The sequence below is a fragment of the Camelus bactrianus genome, chromosome 7, assembly GCF_048773025.1.
Source record: "Camelus bactrianus isolate YW-2024 breed Bactrian camel chromosome 7, ASM4877302v1, whole genome shotgun sequence".
Lineage (NCBI taxonomy): Eukaryota > Metazoa > Chordata > Mammalia > Artiodactyla > Camelidae > Camelus > Camelus bactrianus.
Window position 1 is genome coordinate 80,442,335 of NC_133545.1, and position 23,725 is coordinate 80,466,059.

Sequence of the window (23,725 nt, forward strand, 5' to 3'; positions counted from 1 at the left end):
TGAAAAGTCAAATACAGTAAAACTTCTCAGTCACCATCACCATAGGCTTAAATGGGAGCAGGCAATATTAGGATTGTTTATTCCTTTTTCCTTTTCATTTAACTTTTTTTTCTTGCCAGAGTTGGAACTTCTAATGTTCTTTAGGAAACGTTGACTACTTTGAACACTTAGTTTCCCATGGTAACTTCTGATTCTCTTTTCTTGTTTTGTTTCACTCAGGGCAAGATGACCTCATTCAGCACCAGGATATGAGGAGACTGGAGCTCACGCCAGAGCCAGACCGGCCTCGCATTCTGCCTCCTGATCAGCGGCCTCCTGAACCCCCCGAACCCCCACCAGTCACGGAAGAGGATCTGGATTATCGGACAGAAAACCAGCACGGACCCACCACTGGTTCTTCATTAACTGACCCTCATGCCGGGGTGAAAGCAGCCCTGTTACAGCTACTTGCCCAGCATCAGCCCCAGGACGACCCCAAAAGAGAAGGTGGTGTTGATTACCAAGCAGGAGACACTTACGTACCCACTTCAGACTACAAGGACAATTTTGGATCCTCTTCTTTCTCTTCTGCTCCGTACGTTAGCAGTGACGGTCTCGGGGGCGGCTCCGCTCCACCGTTGGAACGACGCAGCTTCATTGGGAACTCAGACATCCAGCCTTTGGATAACTACAGTACTCCTTCATCTCATTCTGGTGGTCCACCTCAGCCTTCTGCCTTTTCCGAGTCATTTCCCAGTTCGGTAGCTGGATATGGAGACATTTACCTCAATGCTGGTCCCATGTTGTTCAGTGGAGACAAGGACCATAGATTTGAATATAGCCATGGCCCCATCGCAGTCCTGGCAAACAGCAGTGACCCTTCCACAGGGCCAGAGAGTACTCATCCTTTGCCAGCAAAGATACACAACTATAACTATGGTGGTAACTTACAGGAAACCCCGGGCGGCCCTGGCCTCATGCATGGACAGACCTGGACTTCTCCTGCCCAGGGACCTGGATATTCACAAGGATACAGGGGACACATTAGCACATCAGCTGGCAGAGGGCGAGGCAGAGGGTTACCATACTGAGTATCTGTTTTTCCTCAGGCACATCATTTTTATCTGGAAAGACTTTTCTAGCTGCAGTTTAAGGCAGCAATCCAAGAGACTTGAATAATATTAATTCAACAACAGCTTTATTTTTATGTGGAAAAGGGTCTTGCATACAATAGTTTAAAAGAAAAAGACAAAAAAAACCTTTGCTTAAATTCATGCTGTTCTACAAACTAGATCTATTGATTGTACATCTTCACAAATTCTAGTTAACAATTTTATTTTGTATTCTTGCAGTTTTAAGTGGATGCTAATCTTAGGGACATAAAGGTCTTTTATGGCCCTCTTGCAGATCTTCTGAACTATGCACATTTGTGCTTTTTTTTGTAAGTTTGGACCAACTTTTATGTAACAAACAACTGACCCCCCCACCCACCCCCGCCCCAGTTTTACAACAATCAGAAAGGGCACTGATTTATTTGGTATTTTTCTTTTTACAAAGCTACCTTTAGTCAAAGGTCACTGTCAGTCTTTGCACCTGCTTTCAGTGTTATTGTGAAAGGTGTACTTTGTGCTCATTTCAGAAAATAAAACACAACCTTTCTCTTGATGCAGCAGTTTTATAAAAAAAAAGATGGTCAACGTTATTTTTGGGTTTTTTTTTTTGCAGATTATCATAGCCTAGCAAAATGCATTCAAACGAAATAGTGGGTTTTATATGAAAAATATGGGTAGGGTGGGGAGGGTAAGTAAGTGCCTTAACAGGTAAGCTTAAGGTCTGAAGAAGTAGTTAACCTTTACACCCATTTATCTCTAAAGGGAATCAGTGCGTTGTAGTGAAGAGGCAGGGCGCTCTCAAAGTGTTGAGGGGCTGCCTGTTCAGCTCAGTTCCTGTTAGATCCATCCCCCCGTCTGTCACCCTTTTCTCCTTTCTTTGGGCTGTGTCACCTTCCACTGCCACCTTCTCTTGATAGGAGCGTGAGAGCAGAGAAAGGGAGTCCAACTGCAGTCAGCACCTTTTGTTACTTCCGAGAAGTTCTAAAAAGCTTTGTCACTTAAATGATTGAAAGCAGCAGCTAAGTGAGAACTTCAGGGTACTGTCTTCTTTCAGGCTGCCGTATTGTCCCCGTTTCCTTTTGCCATGGGTAATTGGAGGGCAGGAGCCTAGAAGCAAAGCTTAATAACTGAATTTGCATAGTTCTCTTAAAGTTCATGGGGGGAGGGGTGGCAAACACCATTTTTTAAGTTAATGCAGTTACCATCTTAAGACAAAGTTAACTCTGTTCACTTTGTTAACTAGAAACATTGCCTGGATTGAATTTATTGAAGCAAAAAGAAAAAGTAGCGCAAGAAAACCTCTTACGTTCCCTCCTCTCATTTTCTGTGAGATTGATTATGACTTCTGCGAGACCTAGAGTAAATTTATTTTAGTTGATTTTAACTTTTGTTTTCTATTAAAAGCAACAAAGATTGATGGACTAACCCTATTTAAACTGTAGTTACGTCAAGTCTAACTAACGTTCTGTGCACATTCAAACACACATACACTTAGAATAATTTAGAAAGGAACCAAAGGTAAATAACCAGTGTTTCCATTAGCACTAAAAGGCAAAATAGACTCTGGAAATGAGAGTTGTGCCAATTAACCATCTTGTTTTAACTGTTCTCCTGGTAACTTATTATTTAATTGGAACAACTGTTATCGAATGGAAGTTTCTCCAGTTCTAAAGTCAGTCTTTTAACCCTGTGCCCTCTGACTTGTGAACCTTCATTTCATAACAGTATATGGGAAGCATTGTAGTTTGGTGACAGTAAGAATATTTTAAAGTAAATAATTTACATTTTACTGCTATAAAATGAGTTGATGTCAGTTGACCATTTTATCTTTCGATGGAATTTTTTTTGTTATTGGGGAAAAAAATGAATGGAAGAAAAAATTATTTTGCTTTTATTTGAATATTGAGTACTAACAACTTACAATAAACTACATTGCAGGAAGTGAAGAAATATTTTGAAATTTAGCAAAATAGCTACAGTATTCCAGTATCTGAAATTTTAATATGGTGAGTCCTAGAGCTTTAGACTTTCCTATAAGTGACAGTTATCTAAGTTATTCTTAATAGTCACACTTGATAATTCTGCTGACCATAGCAGCTAACCTAAAATTGAAGATATTTATGTGACATGAATAGCCTGTGTTTTAAAAATTAAATATTTTATATAAAATTGAACTGTGTTTGGATAGTTTTTCCTAACATTTCAGTTATATATTTATGTTGGAAGAGTGGCTGGGAGGACAAGGAAATTGTTGCTTGAAATTGATAATTTAAACTACAGATGTTAATATTATTACCCTAAGACAGCACTGATTGTGATGTAGCAGTATTTTGTACACTAGTTAGGAAAAATGTTGCCACAGTTAAACCACAACACGATGCTAAGATGCATCCATTGTAATTGATCTTTCCAAATTCAGAGATGTTATTATATGAAAGAATGTTTCTTAAAATCGATGAAATGTGGTAGTAAAAATCTCAATGCATCCTTCCATACCATTCATTTAATACTTAAGTAAATTTGGGTTAATAAAAAGAGCAGGGTTAGGATAGCACTAATTCTGTATGTTACAATAACTGCAGTAAGCACTGAATATTCTTGAGTGAAATTTAAGGAACAGAAGATACTACTTAAGTTTTTGGGGAAGAAACAGGTAAGTCAGATTACAAATGAGAAGATGAAAATAGAAAAGACTGGCCTACCAAAACAATAAAATATTTATTTATTCTCTCCCATGTGAAATTCCCTTTTGTATTTTCTGACACAGCAGGTTTTTCTGCATGTAACTCAGTATGCTCCTCAAGTCTTCAGTCCACTGTTTGTTGGAGAGTTGCAGTCACCCGTGAAGTTTTAAAAGAGTCTTTTAAAACTTGAAGGATTTATTGATTACAATAGTTTGTGAATGTGAAAGTAAGGTAATGCTTTAGCTGTGATGCAGATCTTCACTCCGTCAGTTAGAAATATTCAGTGCCTGCCACGTGCCAGGGGCTAGCACCTGGGATACATCAACCAACACGAAGGCACTAAATCATGCTTCTGGTAGGCTGACGGTGCGCAAGAAGATTTAAAAAGTGGAGAAGCTAGTAGTATTTGCTACTCTTCAGCTGTATTTAAATTATACTTCTGTGAATGTAAGACATGAAAATGTGTCTTTGTAAAATTTTAAAGTCAAATTTGAAATAGAGAAAGTTGAAAGAAGTAGAACTGGAAACCCAATGATGAGAATAAAATTTTAAGTTGAATCTGGCCAGTGTGCAGCAGGCCAATTTGTAGGAAATAGCAAGATTCTTGAGAAAAATGGAAGCCAAATGGATTTTAAATGCTTCCAGACTAATTTTACTGGTACTTCTGAGTTAAAGTTTTGCTGTATTTCCTGTGAGCTTAATCCAACTTCAGGTGATTTTTCATGCTAGGGCTTTTTATTTTTTAAAGTAAAGCTGAAGTATGAAATTTGAATAAAGATCTACTGATTACCTGGACTGATTTTGACATTTCAAAAGTCTGAACAGGATGTCCCAATAACCTAAAATCATCTGGTCCGTCTCTAAACTTCACAGCTAGGAAAAATGAGATTTAGATGGATTACCAGTGTTGTTCTTCTAAGCCATATCAATTCTATAGTAAATACTTTTTAATGAGAATGTTTACTGTTAAAATTTTTACCAGTGTTATAGTAAAATAAAATAATTAAATTTAGAATACAGAACAACTAGTGTAACACAGATGGCTTTAAAAAGTCAATTTTAAAAAGGCTTCAGGAAAAAATAGGAAAATAAAATTTTAGAAAAAATTAGGAACTATGGATAGTCTTTAAGGAGGTTCCTCATTTTCAATTTTAAGACATTAGTTATTTAGCCAACAATTAGATAATAAGACTGAATTTTTCATTTAAACTTACTTTCTACTTGTAGGAGAAAGATCATTATCAGCAGGCCTGCAAACATTGCCTTTGAATTCTAAGATTTTATAATTTCAAGCAGTTTTATGAGGGGAGCAATGGCTTGTCATTTACCAAAGGCCTTTCCAGATAATTTATAAAACTGTTTCTAGTGTAATTAAAAATAAAAGCTATTAAGAGAAAATAAAGCTATCAAGGGGTCCAGTTGAAGATGGGGAAAACAAAATTTTGATATATTGGAAAAGATCTTGCCCTTTGAATTATATAGACTAACATTTTGTGTGTCTTATTTCTTTCACCATATCAAATGTCCCATTAAAAAAATTTTCCAATTGAAAATGCCACATTGAAAATGAGGCTCTGTAGTGAATCACTCTTTAAATTTTTTTTCAGTTAATTTGTTGTAAAGGTGTACTTTTTTGCAAGAACTTTTAGTAAAGTCTCGTAATTGCTAACTAATGTGTTTAATATAAGCCATTTGTTTGACAAAAGAAAAAAAGGCTGTATTTGATAGTCTGTAAATAAACTGCCCTAAGAATTCCAGGCTATTTTTATCCTTGTTTTCTTCTTGCTCATATACAGAACAGACTCTTAGAAATAATCTGATCTGATGAAGATGACCGCTTGTTACCCGCTATGTCATGCTTTATAGACAACGCTTTAAACTCGGGACCTTTAGTTTTTCCTTTTTATATGTGTACATATTAAAAAATGTAGGAATACATCCAGAGATAACCATCATTAATATTTTGCCTTTGATGAGTGTTTATAATTGAGTATCTGATTTTTTAAACAATGGGATTATATTGCCCATAGCTTTGTAATTAAGATTTTTTTTTCATTTAATAATATATTGTGAAAATTCGTCTAGGTAAGTAATTAAATTCTACCCTCTTTTTAGTGATTGTAAGTTACTCCTTTATAGAAAAGAACCATAACCTAACAATTCCTTATAGCTGGACACAAAATATTTCTAACTTCTGTTATAAATAACGATGTGATGAAAATCTACATCAATACATATGTATGAACATAGAAACATACATAATTTCCTTGGAATTGCTAGTCTAGAGTGTACTTTTTAACTTCTGCTGTATCCAAATTTCCCTCAGGAAACGTTTGCAGGTTTTCATTCCAATTAGTTTCCTTTTCGTTTCCCTTTTCATTTCAAGCTATGTTGGATGTTTAAAAATGTTAAAAAAAAAAGTTAGATCTTTGCCAGTTTGATGGGTGAAAAATGATCGTTTTAATTTCTATTTCTTTGATTACTAGTGAAATTCATTATTCATGTTAGCCAGGTGTCTTACTTATTAACTATTTATGTGTTTAGTTACTAGGTATTTGTCTCTGTGGCTTAATATAAAAAAGTAGCCCTTTCTAAACTATAATCTTAAAAATACTGTGGTGTGTTCTGATAAAGGGAACTTTACTTCTCTTGCTTTCTACTTTTATAATTAATTCTAAACCATTCTAGAATTTATTTTGTTAAATGTTGTGAGGTAAGGTTCCAACTTTATATTTGTCCTGAATGGCTGTACTGATTATGGCAACAGCATCTGTTAAACAGTTCATCCTATCCCTTTTTAAAATATCTGTGTCTCATCTGGGTCTGTATCGGAGCTCTCGGTTATGTTCCATCCCGATCTTTCTCTTCTGGTTACAAGGGCACTTGGATTATACACATTTGTCACTGTAGTCTTTTCAGTCACTGTACTTTCAATTCCTAAAACAACGTGTAGCACAACGGCAGACAACAGTGTTTGTTCTAGGACAGAACTTAACTGTCCCTTTTTCCAAGTTCTCTTGTCTAGTCCTGCCTACTTTTCAGTGTGACTTTCACCATCACTTTGATCACTTTCCCCAGGTATCCTGGTAGGATTTTATATTAAGTGTTTAAGTTAGGGTTTTTGTTTGGTTTGTTTTTTGCATGCTCCTCATTAAAATTCCTGAAACTTTCTTTACTATAGGTCTGATATGTTGGTTTTTTCTTATAGAAAAGCTGTCATTTAAAAAAAAAAAACTGACCACATTACTTACTACTTTTATTTCTAATAGTTTTCAGGTGATTGAATATTATAATGGTTATTCTTTCCGATTTTAGAAATATCTAATCTTCAGTGTTTCACTCTTATGTATAATTTAAACTATAGATTAGAAATAGAACATTATGTTAGGAGGAATATTCATGAAGCCCATTTATTAGGGTCCGATGTTAAATTTTTTTCAAATGCTTTTTCATTGTAAAGCTTTTTCTCCTTTGACATGTTGATATTCACCAGTTATACTGGTAGAATCTAACACTGAGCCATTCATTAAAAATGCTGCTGTATTCTGTTGACTAACCCTGTATTTAGGATTTTGTACTTCTATGAGAGGTAAATTTAGTTTTAAGTAGCAGGTTCGGATAGTGTTGGAGAATGAACTGGAAAACTCTATTGTATTTTATTTGATTTAGAGTAGTTTATGTATCCTGAGAATGAATGATCTGTTTATTGAAGTTGATGCTATTAATTTTTATCCAGATACACGTGACTCTTTTCCTGAAGGTAGTTCTTTCACCATTTCTCCATTTCCTCATGTGTTCTTGATCTGTCCAGGGCTCTGTTTCTTGAGTAAATCTTGGTAATTTTCCTTTTCCTGAAAATTCACCATACCGTCCTCCTTATATTTAAAATGTTTTTAGCATGTAGTTGCACTTAATGGTCTCAGTGTTAAATATATCATCTATTATTACATATCCTTTGTGTGTCTTTTCTCTTTTTCCTGATTAGTTAGGATTTGCCCCATTCTGCCTCTATCCTCTGACCACCAAGGAATAAAAATCTATCATTTATTTTCTCATTTGTTTCAGCATTCTGATTCCTTTCTTCTACTTCCCTTATTTATCCCCCTACTGTTTGAGTTGAATGATTGGTCCGTTTGGTTTTCTTCCTACCAATTCTAAAAGAAATCATTTAATGGTTAAATTTAATTTAACCATTTAAATCATTCTCTATTTCTTTGGCTACATCCCATACGTTAAGAATGTTGTGTTTTTCAAAATATTTGGTGGCTGCAAATTTGATTGCTTGTTTGATTCAAGGATTATTTAGAGTGGTGTTAAATTTCCAGATGGTTGGGTATATTTTGTTTTTTGTTTAGCTTTTGGTTTATAACTTATATTTTCTATTACATATAGTCAGTGTATGTAGTCTGCTTTTGGGAATTTATTAAGGATTCTTTTTAGCCAACCAAGCAAACAAATTTTGAAATATTTCTTTAGGATGAATATGTCATTTGGTACATTTGCAATACAACTTAACTGGTAAGATTCTCTACATCTTATTTCTGAAGGAGTGAGAAATGTAAAATAAATTCTTATGCTGCTATTACATACTTTTCCTTAAATGTCTAATTCTTTTGCTTTATATATTCAGTGCTATATTTAGCACATACAGCTTCATAACTACTTAATCTTTGTTCCATTTATTCAACTTTTTAAAACATTTTGAATTCCACTGGTTCCAATATTACCATAATCGGTCTTCTTGTCAGTTTATTTTATATTCTGCTTGCCATTTTTTTTAATGCTATCTTGCTTTGTTTTTTAGTCTTTTGCTAAAACTGATGTTCTTTTTCTCTTTTTTTTTTAAAAACTTGTATTTTGAGGCCTCCTATTAATTTGTAATGTATACAGATTGTTTTCTATTCAGCTTTAATTATTGAAAGACATAAACCTATTTCTTGAATGAATAACTTCAGGAATATAATAGTTGCTGTAGAATGTCACCTATATAAGATAAAAATTGTACACTTTCAGTTTATTCCAGCCTTCTACTTCTTTCCCTCTTTTGGCAGTAAAGTTCATGATTTTAGACCCATTTAAAAAACAAGGATGTTTTAGTTCTGTTATGTAAGTATTATAATCATTTCCAAAATGTAATGCTACAAGCATGCTTGGGGCAGAACGTTAGACACATTCATTTTTAAATCAAGAATGCACAAAGATGCCCATAATTAGTTACTGTAGGGTGTTCAACATTTTGTGGTAGGTCTTTGTTACACAGTTAAGAAAGATTGGGGAGGGAGGGAGGAAGAGAAAAATAGCTTTGGAAAGGAAGAAAAAATTCTAAATGGCAGACTTACGAGTAAATGTTGAACACCCAAGAGAATCTACAGAAAAATTAGCGTTAGTACAAGATTTGAGCAAGTTGTTAAAAACATTTATACAGAAGAACAAAGGGCCAAGAATATGATAATTTTGAAAAACAAGAATTTGGACTCACTGTACCAGACACTACGATTCCTGGGACAACCGGTAATACGCAAGTAAAAACATGAGTCAAGAAGAGGTAACTGTTGCAGATACGCATTTTCATGGGTCTGAATGACAAAAATTAAAAATGCCGAGGCAGGGAAATGCACTTTGACCTAGCAGTTCGACTTCCGGGAATTTGTTACCCAGAGAGAGCTCATGCAGATGGAGGTATCGTTATTTACTAAGTCGTCAGTGTAATTTTCATCTCATGCTTTCACTTTCCGACGGTTCCCGTTGCCTCCTTAAGACCACAGAGCTTCGCTGCTCCGGTCACTCCTCCCTGCTGCACTCATTTACTGGCCTGAGTCCTCTTCCCCCTTCCCCTCCCCGGCATACCCCGCCCCTGCCGCCCCATTCTTTGAAGATTCTCCTTCCGGGCTCACTGTCACTCTCCTGTTTCTGTCTTGATTTCAACATCCATGTGGATGATCCTTCTTTGTTTCTGGACCACTTCTCCAATGATCTTACCCCCCACCTCAGCTCAGCTGCTCAGGCCTTTGTTACACCCTTGACTTCATGGGCACCAGTAACATAATCCCCCCAACAAAACCCAATTCAGGCATACCACTTACGCTCCTTTTTGAAACTTCCCTGGCAGGTTTGCAGCCCACACTCCCTCTAGTCCTCTGACTCCAACTACCTTTCTCATTCAAAGCACTCCCTCATTCTCTTACACACATCTTCAACTAGCTTGTCACCCTCTTGCTTTCCTGCACCTATTTGAAAAAAAGCCAAAACTCTGTTCAGATCCAGACTCCCCAAACCAATGTTGAAATCCAGTCTCTGTCTGCATCCATGCAGCTGAACATCGCTGGAGAAAAGCGCTCAACCATGCCCACCAGCTTCACTTTAGTTCGTTGTCACTCATCTCCTGTGGGCCCTTCAGGCTACCCAACACTGACAAGGCCATATTCCATCAGTTCTAACACACACACACGTCTTCACACTCGGTGTCTCTGAAATGAGGATGTGTGTCACGTATGCCACTGTGCCATGTCATACGGGAACTGGCAGGGGGTTCCCTTTTCTCAGTGTTACCTAAATAATGGTGTGTTTTACAACCAATGGCATCTTTGAGTTGATAGTTCCCTAGTCTTTTTCATTCTCTCATTTCTCCACATGATCATTTAATACTTTTTTCTCCTCTACTCAAACCTCCAGCACTTCCTTCCTGTGTTAGTTTGCTAGAGCCGCCCAGGCAGCCTTCTCGCTGCGTCCTCACTGGTCTTTCCTCCTTGTGAGCACATGTCTTGTGTCTGTTTATCCAAATTTCCTCTTCTTTTAAGGAAATCAGTCATACTGGATTAGGGCCCTCACTAAGGGCCTAATTTTGACTTAATTACCTCTTTAGAGACTTTATCTCCAGATTTAGGTACATTCCGAGGTACTGGAGGCTAGGACTTCAACATACAGATTTTGAGGAGACAAAATTCAGCTCATAGCACCCCCTCATCCTCACTCCCGTTGGTGGCTTTGTCCCCTAGTTTCAGATACAGAAATGAATGAGAGAAATTCCAAAGTTCCTATTGCATCACCCACCTCCTGCCTTTCACTAACTCTCTCCATTACATTAACTCCTCTCCTGTTAGTATGGATAAACTATCTATACTCCTAGAAAATCCCTTCTTGCCAAACAAAGAACATCCTTCCAGCTCACCTCTCTCCCTGGCATTACCAATTTTTTTCCATAGAAGCTCCAAGGGGGCCAGAGTTTTGTTGTTTTGTTTTGTTTTGTTTTGTTCTTTACTCCCAACCTCGAGAACCATGTCTGGCGCATCATACAAGCTCAATATTTAATGAACAAATACTGATATTATATACCTTATATAATACATATATCCCTTTATATGTAACATAAAGGAATGCACTAGAAGGGGAAACCCTTCACTGGAAGAATGATAAGAGTATATCAACTAAGAGAATAAAATGGAATAAAGTCAATCAATCCAAGAAAGGCAGAAGGCTTTACAAGAACAGGAAGTGGGTTGCTAAGGAGAGGCAGACACGAAGGAAAAGGCCTGCTCAGTGATCGCCCTTCCATGATTGTTATCTGGTCACATAACAATGACAGGAGATTCAGAGGGGAGAACCATGGCTGATCAAAAACTCGCTTTACTGCCGAGACAGGGAGACTTTGTTCACTATTCTTCTCAAATAGGATACGTCATGTGTCTATGGTGACCACCGTATGCTTTCATTTCTGTCCCCTCCTAATGGAAGTTTCTTTTGTTTTCTCTCACTGTCTTCCCTTCCTTCTTTCTCTTTCTTCCTTCCTGCTCCTCGTCCTTCCAATCACAATTACCCTGTTTTCTTTCTACCACTGCATATTAAGTATGGTAGAATTGATTGTGTGTGATTTAGCTACAGTTTGCCATTAGGAGTTGTGTTATATCTAGACCTGAAAAGAGAAACAGAAATCACCCAGACCTTTTTTGAACTTAAATATGAATAATGAGACTTCGAGTTTTCTCTATAAGGAGATGTTCTGTCATATATATATATATGGTAGGTAGTTACATTTTATGAGGTTTGAGTATTTTTAAAAAGTGTATCTATGCTAAATCAATGTGGAATCCTGGACTGGATTCTTGGACAGAAAAAAAAAAAAAGATCATTGATGGAAGTCTGATGAAATCTAAAGCCTATAGTTTAGTTTTAGTTTAGTATTCTGTTTTGAAAATGCACTGTGGTTATGCAAGATGTTAATACCAGAGAAAGCTGTGTGAAGCCTATGTGGGAACTCTCTGTACTATCTTTACAACTTTTCTGTAAGTCTAACATTCAAAATACAAAGTAAAAACAAAACCATCAACAAAAAACAGTTATGTATAGAAAGAGCCTATATATGGAACTTGGGCTGCCGGGAGGTGAAATGTGCTTTCGTCCTTAGCATCTATTCCCCCTTTGTCAACAACATTCTGCTTTCTATTGGGGAGCCACGCATACCTCTAACTGCAGTCCTTGTGGTCCAGAGGGCCACTCCTAACTTTATCTCTGGCACCCTGGATGGCAAGTGCCCCAGGTTGACCCACTGCTCAACACCACATTCTCTTGATCACAGTTACAGATTCAGGGATGGACGTATGACTCAATCAGTGCAAGCGAGACTCAATTCCAAGACTCTTGGGAAACTGTTAAAAAGCTAGACTCTCTCCTTTCCACTAGAGTTGCTAAGAGACATTGTATCAGCCTTACTGTCATCATGAGGCAAGAACTTGCTGGAAAATGGGACCAAGACAGGAAAGAGCAGAACAAACGAGAGAGCAAATCCAAGAACTGAAACCATTATCTAAGCTCTTATGTCCAGTCAGGATCTGGACTTTGTCAACAGAGTATGTTCTTTGCATAAGTCAATTTAAAGTGGATTTTCTGAACCTTGCAACTTGAAGGAATCCAGTTAGTACAAAACTCTTTTAACTGTAGTGGGGTAATGCAAAACTGTTCATCTAGTATGGTACATTAAAAAAAAAAAAGATTTGTTTATGCATATAAAACCTTTGGAAAGATTTAATCTGTTAACTGGATTGGGATTATAAGCGATTTTCACATTCCACTTTACATTTCTGAATTGTTTGAATTTTTCATTAGGAACCAACATTATTTCCATCATTGGAAGTATCAACAGACCTGCTACCTTAAGATGTGTCTGTGAAAAACAAAACAAAACCAAAACAAGTTGAAACCTTAGTGATTTTAATTTGCCTTGCTTAGTTAGACGATTTAGTCAATTCAAGTTATAGACTGAGACCCCAAAGGTTTTTTTTTTTTTTAACGAATGCCATATAGCTGAAAGTGATAAGCACTTTGCTCGTGACCGTGTACAGAGTTTTTCATGAACAATAGGCATGAAAATGTGGAGCTTTTGAGATAAAACTAGCAATATATAAACTTTTATTTTGTTAACGTTTTCTCCCTAGAGCTTTGAATTTTGGTCCAATTCATTTCCTAGAGTTATGAATTTAACATGATTACAGCATAGTGCCAAAGTTTGGGGTGAAATCTATCATTGCTTTAAATCCAAGATTAATAATACGACAGTACTCTGTGACAGGAACCTCATCTCAAATTCTATAGGTGAGTGTAGTGATGTTAATTATCTTAAAGAAAAAATCATCACACTCATTCCCAATACACTTCGCTGACTTTCAAAATTGGTCTTAACATGTAGAATGTCAGCCAATAATGAGAATCCCTTATATGTATATATTACAGGAATACTTAGGAAAGTTACTCAGTTGATTTCAATCTCAACTTAAAAAGTAACTTTTTCCGCCATGGAGATCCCTGGCCCAACAAATTTATAAAAAGCACTTACTAAGGGACAACATGTGTACATTTTTCTGTTAATCACTCAGAACAAAGGTCTTAAACTGGTGACCCAAGATTGGGATTCAGCTTATAGGTGGTTTTATGTGACACAGTGTTTAAACATTAAAAAAAGTTAGTTTACTGTAGTAATCTGTAACGAAAAAGATTATGAAAATGAATATATGTATGTATATGTATAACTGAAACAGTATGCTGTATACCAGAAATTGACACATTGTAAACTGACTATACTTCAATAAAAAAATTTAGTTTCAAACTGAGAGGATTTGTGTAAAAAAAGTCCACATTTCTGTGAGTTGTTTAAAAAATGGGAAGATCTGGCAACACTATACTTCCGCATCGGGCATTAAGTTGGTACAAACTTACGAAGTGTCTAATTTCTTCCCATGAGAGCTAGGAAAAAAGATGGCAAGAGAAGCGTTTCCTCCTTTTGCCCCCGCGGTCCTTTCTCTTGTAGCTGATTGTTGAAGATGCTTCAGTAACATATAGTTCACTGAACCACCGGAGGCATTAGGGATTCTGACTTTCAAAGGATTAATAACAGTTTTAAAGACCAAAGGGAAAGATAATATGCAGTATGTATTTCAATGTTGCTTTTGCGTCATCAAATTACAGACCTAATATACTTAAGGGCCATTTAATAAAATCAAAACAAAACCAATGAAAAGCATGCTGATACTTTCTTATGGTGAAAGCTAACCCTAATTATAAAGTAAATAAAAGGAAATGAAATTTGAATGTTGGAGTCATAAAACCCAACCAAATATATTTAATCTCAGATAATGTGCTCACCTTAAACCTAAAGAAAAATAAAACCCTGACAGTTTCCTTTGAACTCCTATTAATGTAGCCTCATAAGCATTGGGTTTGATGAGATTTCTTTCTTTATTATTTAATTTATTTTTATTTCTTTATTTCTTAACTATCAAAAAGTTAGTGACCTCTCAGGATTGGGGCAATCTATTTGGCCCAGACATTCATCGATATTTTATGCTGATGGAATGAAAGTTGGCCTAAAACTTAACAATTTCAGCCTCACAGGACTTCGCTGTGTTTTTCTCTTCCCATTCCTCATTCTTCATTCCAAAAACAAACTAAGAGCGATTTCCAGGTAACAACTGAACTTTTACTTTTAACATCTCTGTGGATTCAAGGCTTAAAACAAAATTCACTGCAACTATTAAGTAAGAAGGGTTTAATACAGACATTTAGTTTCTTATAAAACCACCAGAAAGCCTGAATGAGCAGGATCTATGCTGGGTCTCCTGGAATGCTCTCTGAAAATACAGAGGTGGACCCCTGGGGAGGTTCCTGCATCTGAGGCCAGGCTAAAACGGAAGACACCACCGCCAGCAACAGCATCTAGACAACAGGAAGACAACGGAAGCTGCAGCCAGGAACTAGGGAATTAAATCAAGATGCCAAAGACACCTAGGAAGCTCGCAAATGAACACTGGAATCTCAGGAAAACCATAATCTTCCTAACTACTGGTGACAGCCTGAAGCCACATTGAAGATGGCTTCTGACTCACTTCTGCTTCCCAAATCTTAAGCAAGTACATCTAACTGGCAAAACCAAATTTATATGCAGAACTCTGTGGGTGGGAGGGAGTCAGGACATTAAAAAGAGTATTTTTCTCTAACCTTTTCAAATAAAAGAAGGTGAAACAAAAGTTGAGGGCCAATTTAAGTATTTACTATATACATAGTTTTTAATATAACTTGTGTTGAATAATTTTTATAAATGTATATTTTAAAGTATACAGAATTAAAGTATTATTGTGAGAGTTCAATTCCTGGCATTGGCACATATGAATATTTAACAGAGATCATACATGAGGTAATAGCAAGACTGAGAGAAAAACAAAAAAAGAATTACACTTTCCCTCACACAGAGATAAGCTGTAGGATTAATATCTTCAACCTTCTTATGCCTGGAGCCGTCCATTTCCAGCTCCACTGTCATTACCTTAAGGCAACGCATGACCATCTCTGACGCTATTTCTGTGTTTTACTAAACGGTTAACGCTCTAATCTGTTTTCCGCACAGAAGCCAGAGTAAACCAAATTTTAAAAAATCAATAGACTTTATTTTTCTGAGCAGGTTAGGTTTACAGAAAAACGAGCAGGAGATACAGAGGTCCGCCACACCTTCTCATCCTCCTCCCACCCCTCGTTTCCCCTAGTATTGACACCTTGCGTGAGTGTGGCACATTTGTTACCACTGATGAACCATTATTGATACATTATTAAATAAAGTCACAGCAGAACTGACACTTTGTGTTGTACATTCTACGGGTTTGGGCAAATGTCTAATGACACGTACCTGCCATTACAGCACCAAAACGGAACAGTTTCACTGCCCTAAAAGTCCCCTGTGCTCTACCTGTTCATCCCTCCCTCCACTTATCCACACCTCCCAACTCCTGGCAATCTGATCTTTCTATTGCTTTCATAGTTTTGCCTTTTCCAGACTGTCAAATGCTGGAATTATACAGCCTTTTCAGATTGGCTTCTTCCATGCAGTGTTATGGTTTTATGGGTCCTCCGTGACTTTTTATCACTTGATAACTCATTTCTTTTTTTGCCGAATGGCATTCCATTGTACGGATGTACCAGTTTATCTATTTACCTATTGAAGGACTTGTTGGCAGCTTCCAAGGTTTGCAATTATGAATAAAGCTGTTATAAACATTTGCGAGCTGTTTTTTAGGTAGACAAAAAGTTTTTGACTCATTTGGGTAAATGTCAAGGAACGAGACTGCTGGATTATTTGGTAAAAGTATGTTTAGTTTTCTAAGAAACTGCCAAACTATCTTCCAGAATGGCTGTACTATCTTGCATTTTCACTAGCATTGAGAGTTCCTGTTGCTCCACATCCCTGCTGTCATTTGTTATCAGTATTTTAATTTTTTGCCACTGGATTTTATCATTATAACAGTATCTCACTGTTTTGCAAGTATTTCCTTCCCATCTGTGGCTTGTCTTTTCATTCTCCTAACAGTGTCTTTTGCATAGCAGAAGTTTTCAATCTTAATGAAGTCCAACTTATTTTTTCTTTTATGGATCACACTTTTAGTGATATATCTGAAAAATTCATCAACAAACTGAAGGTCACCTAGATTTGCTATGTATCTTCTTTATAGGTTTGTGTTTTATGATTCATTTTGAGTTAATTTTGTGAAAGGTGTAAGGTCTGTGTCCAGATACACTTTTTCTTCTTCTTTTTTTTTGCATGTGGGTTTCCAGTTGTTCCGGCACCATTTGTTGAAAAGGCTATCCTTTCTCCATTCTATTGCTTTGGTCAGAGATCAGTTGACTACATTTGTGTGGGTCTGTTTCTGGTTTCTGTATTCCATTCCACTGACCTCGTTGTCCAGTCTTTCACCAACACCACAAGGTCTTAGTTACTGTAGCTTTACAGTCTTGATGTCTGGTAGTGTTGGTCATGCCACTATGTTCTTCTCTAAATGGTGTTGGCTATTTTGGGTCTTTTGCTTTTACAACTGAACTTTAGAATAAATTTGTTAATAGTCATAAAATAATGTCCTTTGGGAAGTTACTGGGAATGTGCTGAATCTCTAAATCAAGTAGTTAAGAACTGGTATCTTGACAACATTGAGTCTTCCTATCCATGTGTATGGAATATCTTCATTTAATTTTTTAAAAAATTTCTTTCACTGGCTTTGTAGTTGTCCTTATATAGGTCTTGCGCATATTTTGTTAGATTTATACCTAAGATTCGTGGGTTTTGCTAATGTTAAGTTGTATAGGGTTATTACATTTCAAATTCAAATTGTTCATTAGTGGTATATAAGAAAGCAAATGACTTTTTACATTAACTTCGTATGCTGAAGTCTTGCTGTAATTGCTTATTGGTTCCAGGATATTCTTGGTGTGATCTTCTAGGTAGACAATCATGTCGTGTGCAAACAGAGTTTTATGTCTTCCTTCCTAATCTACATACCTTTTACTTCCTTTTCTTGCATTAGCTAGTACTTCCAGTACAATACTGAAGAGCTGTGGGAAGTGGTGACACCTTCGCCTTGTTCCCGATCTTGACGGAAAAGCATTTAGTTTCTCACCATTTAGTACATTAGCTGTAGGTCTCTCAGATGTTCTTTATCTAGTTAAGGAAGGTCCCGTCTATTCCCAGTTTGCTGAGTTTTGATCACGAATGGGCACTGGATTTTGTCAAATGCCTTTTCTGCATGCATTGGTTAAGATTATGATTTTCTTCTTTGGTCTGTTGATGTGGTGGATTCCATTACTTGATTTCTGAATGCTGACCCAGCCTTGTGTACCTGGAATCCCACTTGTTCATGGTGCATAATTCTTTTAATACGTTGTTGGATTTCATTTGGTAATATTTTGAGGATTTTTTGCATCTATGTTCATTAGAGATATTGGTGTATAGTTTTCCTTTCTTGTAATGTCTTTGGTTTTGGTTTTAAAGTGATTATGGTAATACAGAATGAGGTAGGAGATTAGAGTAAAATTTTTTATTATTAAATATTTCAAAGATATGAGAAAAATAAAACAAATGTATGTGTACCCCAAAGCCAGCCTTAATAAATCTTAATATTTTCCAAACTTAGATAGCTTGAAACACACACATACCCACCCATCCAAGCAAATTCATTTGAAGCCTGTATCCCACCATCGTCATCCCCAAATAATTACTATTATGGATATAGCATTTGTTACTTTCATTCATGTCTTCATACTATAATTTTACAGTTATACACCTGTAAATAATACGAAGTATTGTTTTGCAGGTTTTTACATTTTATGAAAAGAATATCACATAAGTTTTTTTGGGGCTTTGTTCAAAATTATTTTGGATTTATTCATATTGTATTATGTAGCTCTCATTAATTCAACTGCTGAATTCTGCTTCACTGTGCAAATAGAATTATTTATCCTTTCTCCTATTGATGGTCATTTATATTATTGCCACTCGATTACTGCAAAGCACATTCCTGAATATGTCTCTGCATACATTTAAGTGCAAGTATTTCTCTAAGCTATATACTGTAGAAGAAGATAATTCATGTTTTGTTTTAATTCTCTATTTTATTTGCAAGAATATTTTCTGCAAGGAGGAGGGCTTTCAGATGTTTTTATTCAGTGAGAGGATTAACAGTATTTTTATGCTGAGGTAATTATAAGAGAAACGAGGTTATGGCCAGCAGGTTATTTATACAAAGTTTGTAAACAAATTGAACCTACTATCACAACTCTAAATAAATAAATTTTATGCAAAAATATTTTTGAAAGTTTCCTTTCTATTATCTCATGTTGACAGGTAACAATAATTAGAGGACAATATTAAATATAAATGGAAGATTGCTATAAGAATGTGTCTTTGTTCTTCTGAGTAAACACTTGAGTATATTTAACCTGGATTTTACGGTAACTACAATGTAATATTTCCCTGATTTTTAAAAAGATCTTTCTAAACATATTTGCATTCCTCAAAGTATTTCTGAGAGTCTTAGAAAGCTTTTTCATTACATCCTATTCTGACTTATGGCTAATAGTTTCAGCTACAACTTCAGACAAGTCTGAATTGCACTAATTGAGGCTTATAATGATTTTACTTCACAATACCTAGATGTGGATTTGCTGGGTTTCAGGGTATTAAGCATCTCAGCTTTACTATGTTGCCAAATGCTCTCCAAAGTGGATCACTGGTTTGTACCTGATGAGCAGTTGCATAGGATGCTCCATATCTTCATCAACACTTTGTGTTGTCAGACTTAAAATTTTGTCTGATGAGTGTGATGTTAAGTTATTATGACCTAAATTCATATTTTTATGATTGTTAGGGATTCATATGCTTATTGCCCACGTAAGTTTTCTATAACTTGTCTTTCTCAGCCCATTGGGCTGCTTGCCTTTCTAATTGATTCATAGAAATTCTTTACATTTTCTAGATAGAAATAATTCGTTAGTTTGGATGTTGTAAATATCCGATCCTTTAACTTTGTTTATGGTACATTTGCTTAAATTTTAATAGTCAAATATGTCAACCTTTTGTGTGCTTTTTGAGTCTTCTATAAGAAATCCTTCCATACTACAAGTTCATAAAAAATGTTGCTTACATTTTCTTTTAAACTTCTCTTAGATTGTACTTTTCACATTTGGGTTTTTATTCTGCTTGGAATTTTGGGTTTGAACGGTATGAGGTAGGAACCCACTTTAATTTTTTTCCATAAACAGTCGACCTATCACCACTTGCTACCTGTCCTTTCCCCACTGGTTTGTGACGCTATCTTAACTGTATAGCAGGTTTTATCTCTGTGTGAATTTGTTTCTGAGGACTCTATTTTTGTTTCATTAGTCTGTTTACTCTTAGTCATTAGTTTTACAAGTTTCTTTATCTGGTAAAGCGAGCCTGCTTACACTTTTCTTCTGCAACATTTTTATGACTAATCTTTATCTTTTCCTTTTCCATAAAAATACCAGAATCATTTTGAAGGGTCCACAAAAATTGAGATTTGATTGGAGGTGAATTTATAGATTAACTTAGGGAGAAGAGACACATGTACACATTATACCTTTCCATCCATGAATAATATCTATTTCTCTATTTAGTGAAGCTTTTAAAAAAGTTCTTAAAAAATTCTTTGTAAAAAGAAAAAAAGAAAAAAAAAGAAAAAAAAGAGAAAAAAAATGCTTTGTAATTTCCCGCATTGTCTCCCCCAGCCCCCTCACCCTCAAAATTTATTGTAGCTTGCTATGGTGGGTGGGGCATTTTATTGCAATCTTTCACTGATCTATAGGAATGCTGTAGATGTATATTGTTCTTGGATCCAGAATAACAGTTCAAAAAAATGTGCCTTCCTTGGAGTTGTACATAGATAATATTATCTTGTTAGGAAATAAGATTAGTTTCATTTCTTTCATTTAACTTTCATAATGCAGATCTCTTCCTTTCCCACTTTTGGACGACTTCTGCATATTTAATTTTAAACAATGCTTTTTCTTCATCTACTGAGTTGCAAGTATACATCTTTTCCTTTAACCAATTAGTAAGAGGTACCATAGAAACAGACTTCCACATGCTTGCCATCACTGCAATCCTGAGACAAACCCGATCAGTACTTTTTTGGTTGGTCTGTGAGCAACTGCTGTATTATCATGTCTTGTTTAGGATTTTTAGCAACTACGTTCGTAAGTGAAATAATCTATAATTTCCATTTATACTGTCATTGGCCAGGCTTGAGATCAAATTAATATCACAGTTGTAAGATGTGTTGGATACTTTTTTTTTTAAAAACTACTAGTTTTTATCATACAGGAATTATGTATTCCATGAAGGCTTGGTAAGTCTGGTATCACTTGTGGGGAGACTTATGATTATCAGCTCAGTATCTTTAATGGTTATTGGTTTATTCTGACTTTTTATTCTCTTTTGAGTCAATACTGATAATGTATTTTTCTAAAATGTAACTCTTTTCTTCTATGCTTTCAAATACTTTGTCATAAAGTTGGTCATCCTGTGTTTGGGTCACTTTCAAAGCCTTTTGTTGGTACTACTATGATTTCTTCATTTTGGTCATCATTATACAAGAAAAACTTAGTCATCATTTGTCATCTGGGTCCAAGGGATCCTTTTAATTTTTAAAAACACTTACAGTTGTTCAGCAAAAATGTAGAGAATAGAGATAGTTAGAAACAACTTTATTATACATTTTAGTTAAAACTGTAAACACAGGAAACCCCAATTTTTATTCAGTTTTTTGTGGTTTTGAAGGTATTTAATATGCAAGATGGTAGCATCCCTCTAACATAAATAGGTGCTCATCACCTGTCATGATCCTGGACTATATTCACTTTATGAATTTTGACTCCAGAGTTCAAATACATCTCTAATGGGCTCTAGTTTATTATTGCTTCTTGTTTTTTTTTTTTTTTTTTTGCACTTGCATCTTCAAAATGCAATACATTTAAGAATTTTGATGTCATATTTTTGAAGAAAGGATGGTCATCTTTTGCTTTGTAACGGCAAAGCACTTTCATCTTCAGATTTATAACACCAATTAGAATGGTAAATCCAACTGATTTTTCTTTTACATCATCTATTTCCCTTCAATAAATTCTGAATATACACTGTCTTTAGTATTTGTCTATTTACAATTCTGATTGGCAAACATGAAGGATGTACTGTGTGATGAAGTCTTTCCTTTTGGATGATTGACTGAGAATATCATACTTCTTTTGTTCTTAGAAATATATTGTTCACTCACTGATTCTTGAGTTTGAGAAAATTTTTCTAAAAATATTGTCACTTGAAAATTTATAATCTGAGAGTTTTCTTATAAGAGTCCAGATTGTTGATTTCTTTAATAACCATGAGACATGTTAATTTTCTTTTCTTCGCCATTATGGATGAAAAAAGAAACATGCCAATTCCTAACTGTGCCCAAATGAAAGCTTAAAACTGTTTACACAGATTGTGTCTCTAGATTTCTTTTATACTTTCTTGAAAGATGATGCAGGATTTAGGGCAATGCAGTAAGAAACCAGAATGATGATGCAAGCGATGATTTATTCCACTGTGAATTTCAATCTTTTTATTGCTGTTTATTTTACTCGTGTCTTTTCTAAACAGCAAATGATTGATTCCATCCATCTAATCAATCTGCTTTTGAAAAGATTTTACTTTTTAAAGATTCACTGTCATTACTGAAATATTTGGATTTACTACTGTCATTTTTTTTTTTAACTTCTTTTCCTCCTTTTCTGACTTCTCTTGGATTTATAGTTTATTATATTCCTCTTTCTCCCTCCTCTGATGGTTTCAGAGCTTTAGAAATATTGGTCATATATTCTCTAAAGTAATCTTGAAAAGTGATGTACCCTTTTATACATTTTTAAGTCAACATAAAAACACTTTAATAGTAAGTTTCAAAAATCGCAAAGGAAGTAATTTCTGTAACACTGATGTTTTAAGCTAAATTCATTGCATTATTAGGTATCCGACTAAATCTAAATATCACAGCAAACTGCTACCTAAAAACAATCCTTAATATAAGGAAATTTTATACTATTGTATTCCCAACTCATTTCCATTTCACTTCACATAATTTTTATCTCATTATAATAGAGTGTAATGCTTGAAAGTCCTTTACTGCTATCCTGTCATACATGTTTCTCAAAAACGTATGGCAGATAAATTTACTGAAATTAAAAAATACTTTTGGAAATTAAAAAAAAACCCTGTTTTTAATGACTATAAACTTCCAAGTGTTGAAGACTGCTATCTGGATTATCATGACTATTTAAATGATAAAAACATAAATACTGCTAATTACTAGTGTGAGACATTAATTTTATTACTCTGTAGACATAAATGCTAAGAAAACTCATTTACGCATTTAAGTAAAACAGGGTAGAATTTTGTTATAGTAATGCCACTTAATTCTTGAACACCTTTTAAGTTATATGCCAAAATAATAAACTGGTCTATTATCAAATTATTTTTAATAATACTTAATTGACAATGTAAGCTTTCTTCAATTTTGTTGAAAGCAAAGAATTGAAAAAAAAATCACCCTCTTTGAAGACCTTATCTTTCAGCCATTTTCTTTCTCAATTCCTTGGAAAATTAACCAAAAAGACTTTACTAAGACTAATCTATTTCACTGAGAGTAATCTTGCTTCTTCTAGAGCCTAAAATCAAGACAAAACTGACTAAAAGCACCCCCATGAAATTGGAAACTGCACGTATTTCTTGAAGATAATTATACATAGATTAGAAGTTTTATTTTCTTTGAAAAATGATTATGCTTTTTACAGAATTAGAACACAATATAAATATCTGAGAAAGAAGAATTAAAGCTGGTTTTCTGGAGTTAAATGCACTCTCCCAGACTACGTTTTATGGACATTTACACCTGTACCTACACGTAAATATATGTTCTGCTTTTAAGAGTATTGTTTATGGTTTTCATCAAACGAAGATGCATATTTGAATATTTCTGAAATTGGGATGCATCTTATAAGCGATGGCATATTATAGTTCAATTGGCAGTGTTTTTACTAAGTGGTATATAATGGATTACATATAATCATATAATAATAGTAGACTAGATGAAAAAT

General features: G+C 35.1%; 2 protein-coding genes across 3 annotated transcripts in view; one reads left to right on the plus strand and one right to left on the minus strand.

Moving 5' to 3' along the window:
* Positions 1-5,532, plus strand: part of CDK13 (cyclin dependent kinase 13) — a 104,217-nt gene extending 98,685 nt beyond the window's left edge. For both annotated transcript variants that reach the window (XM_010947571.3, XM_074367688.1), the window contains exon 14: positions 220-5,532. In XM_010947571.3, the coding sequence (XP_010945873.3) occupies positions 220-1,070 (851 nt within the window). In that variant the 3' untranslated portion in view covers positions 1,071-5,532. The remainder of the gene's footprint in view (positions 1-219) is intronic.
* Positions 1-23,725, minus strand: part of MPLKIP (M-phase specific PLK1 interacting protein) — a 57,037-nt gene that overhangs the window by 27,882 nt on the left and 5,430 nt on the right. The window lies entirely within an intron of this gene.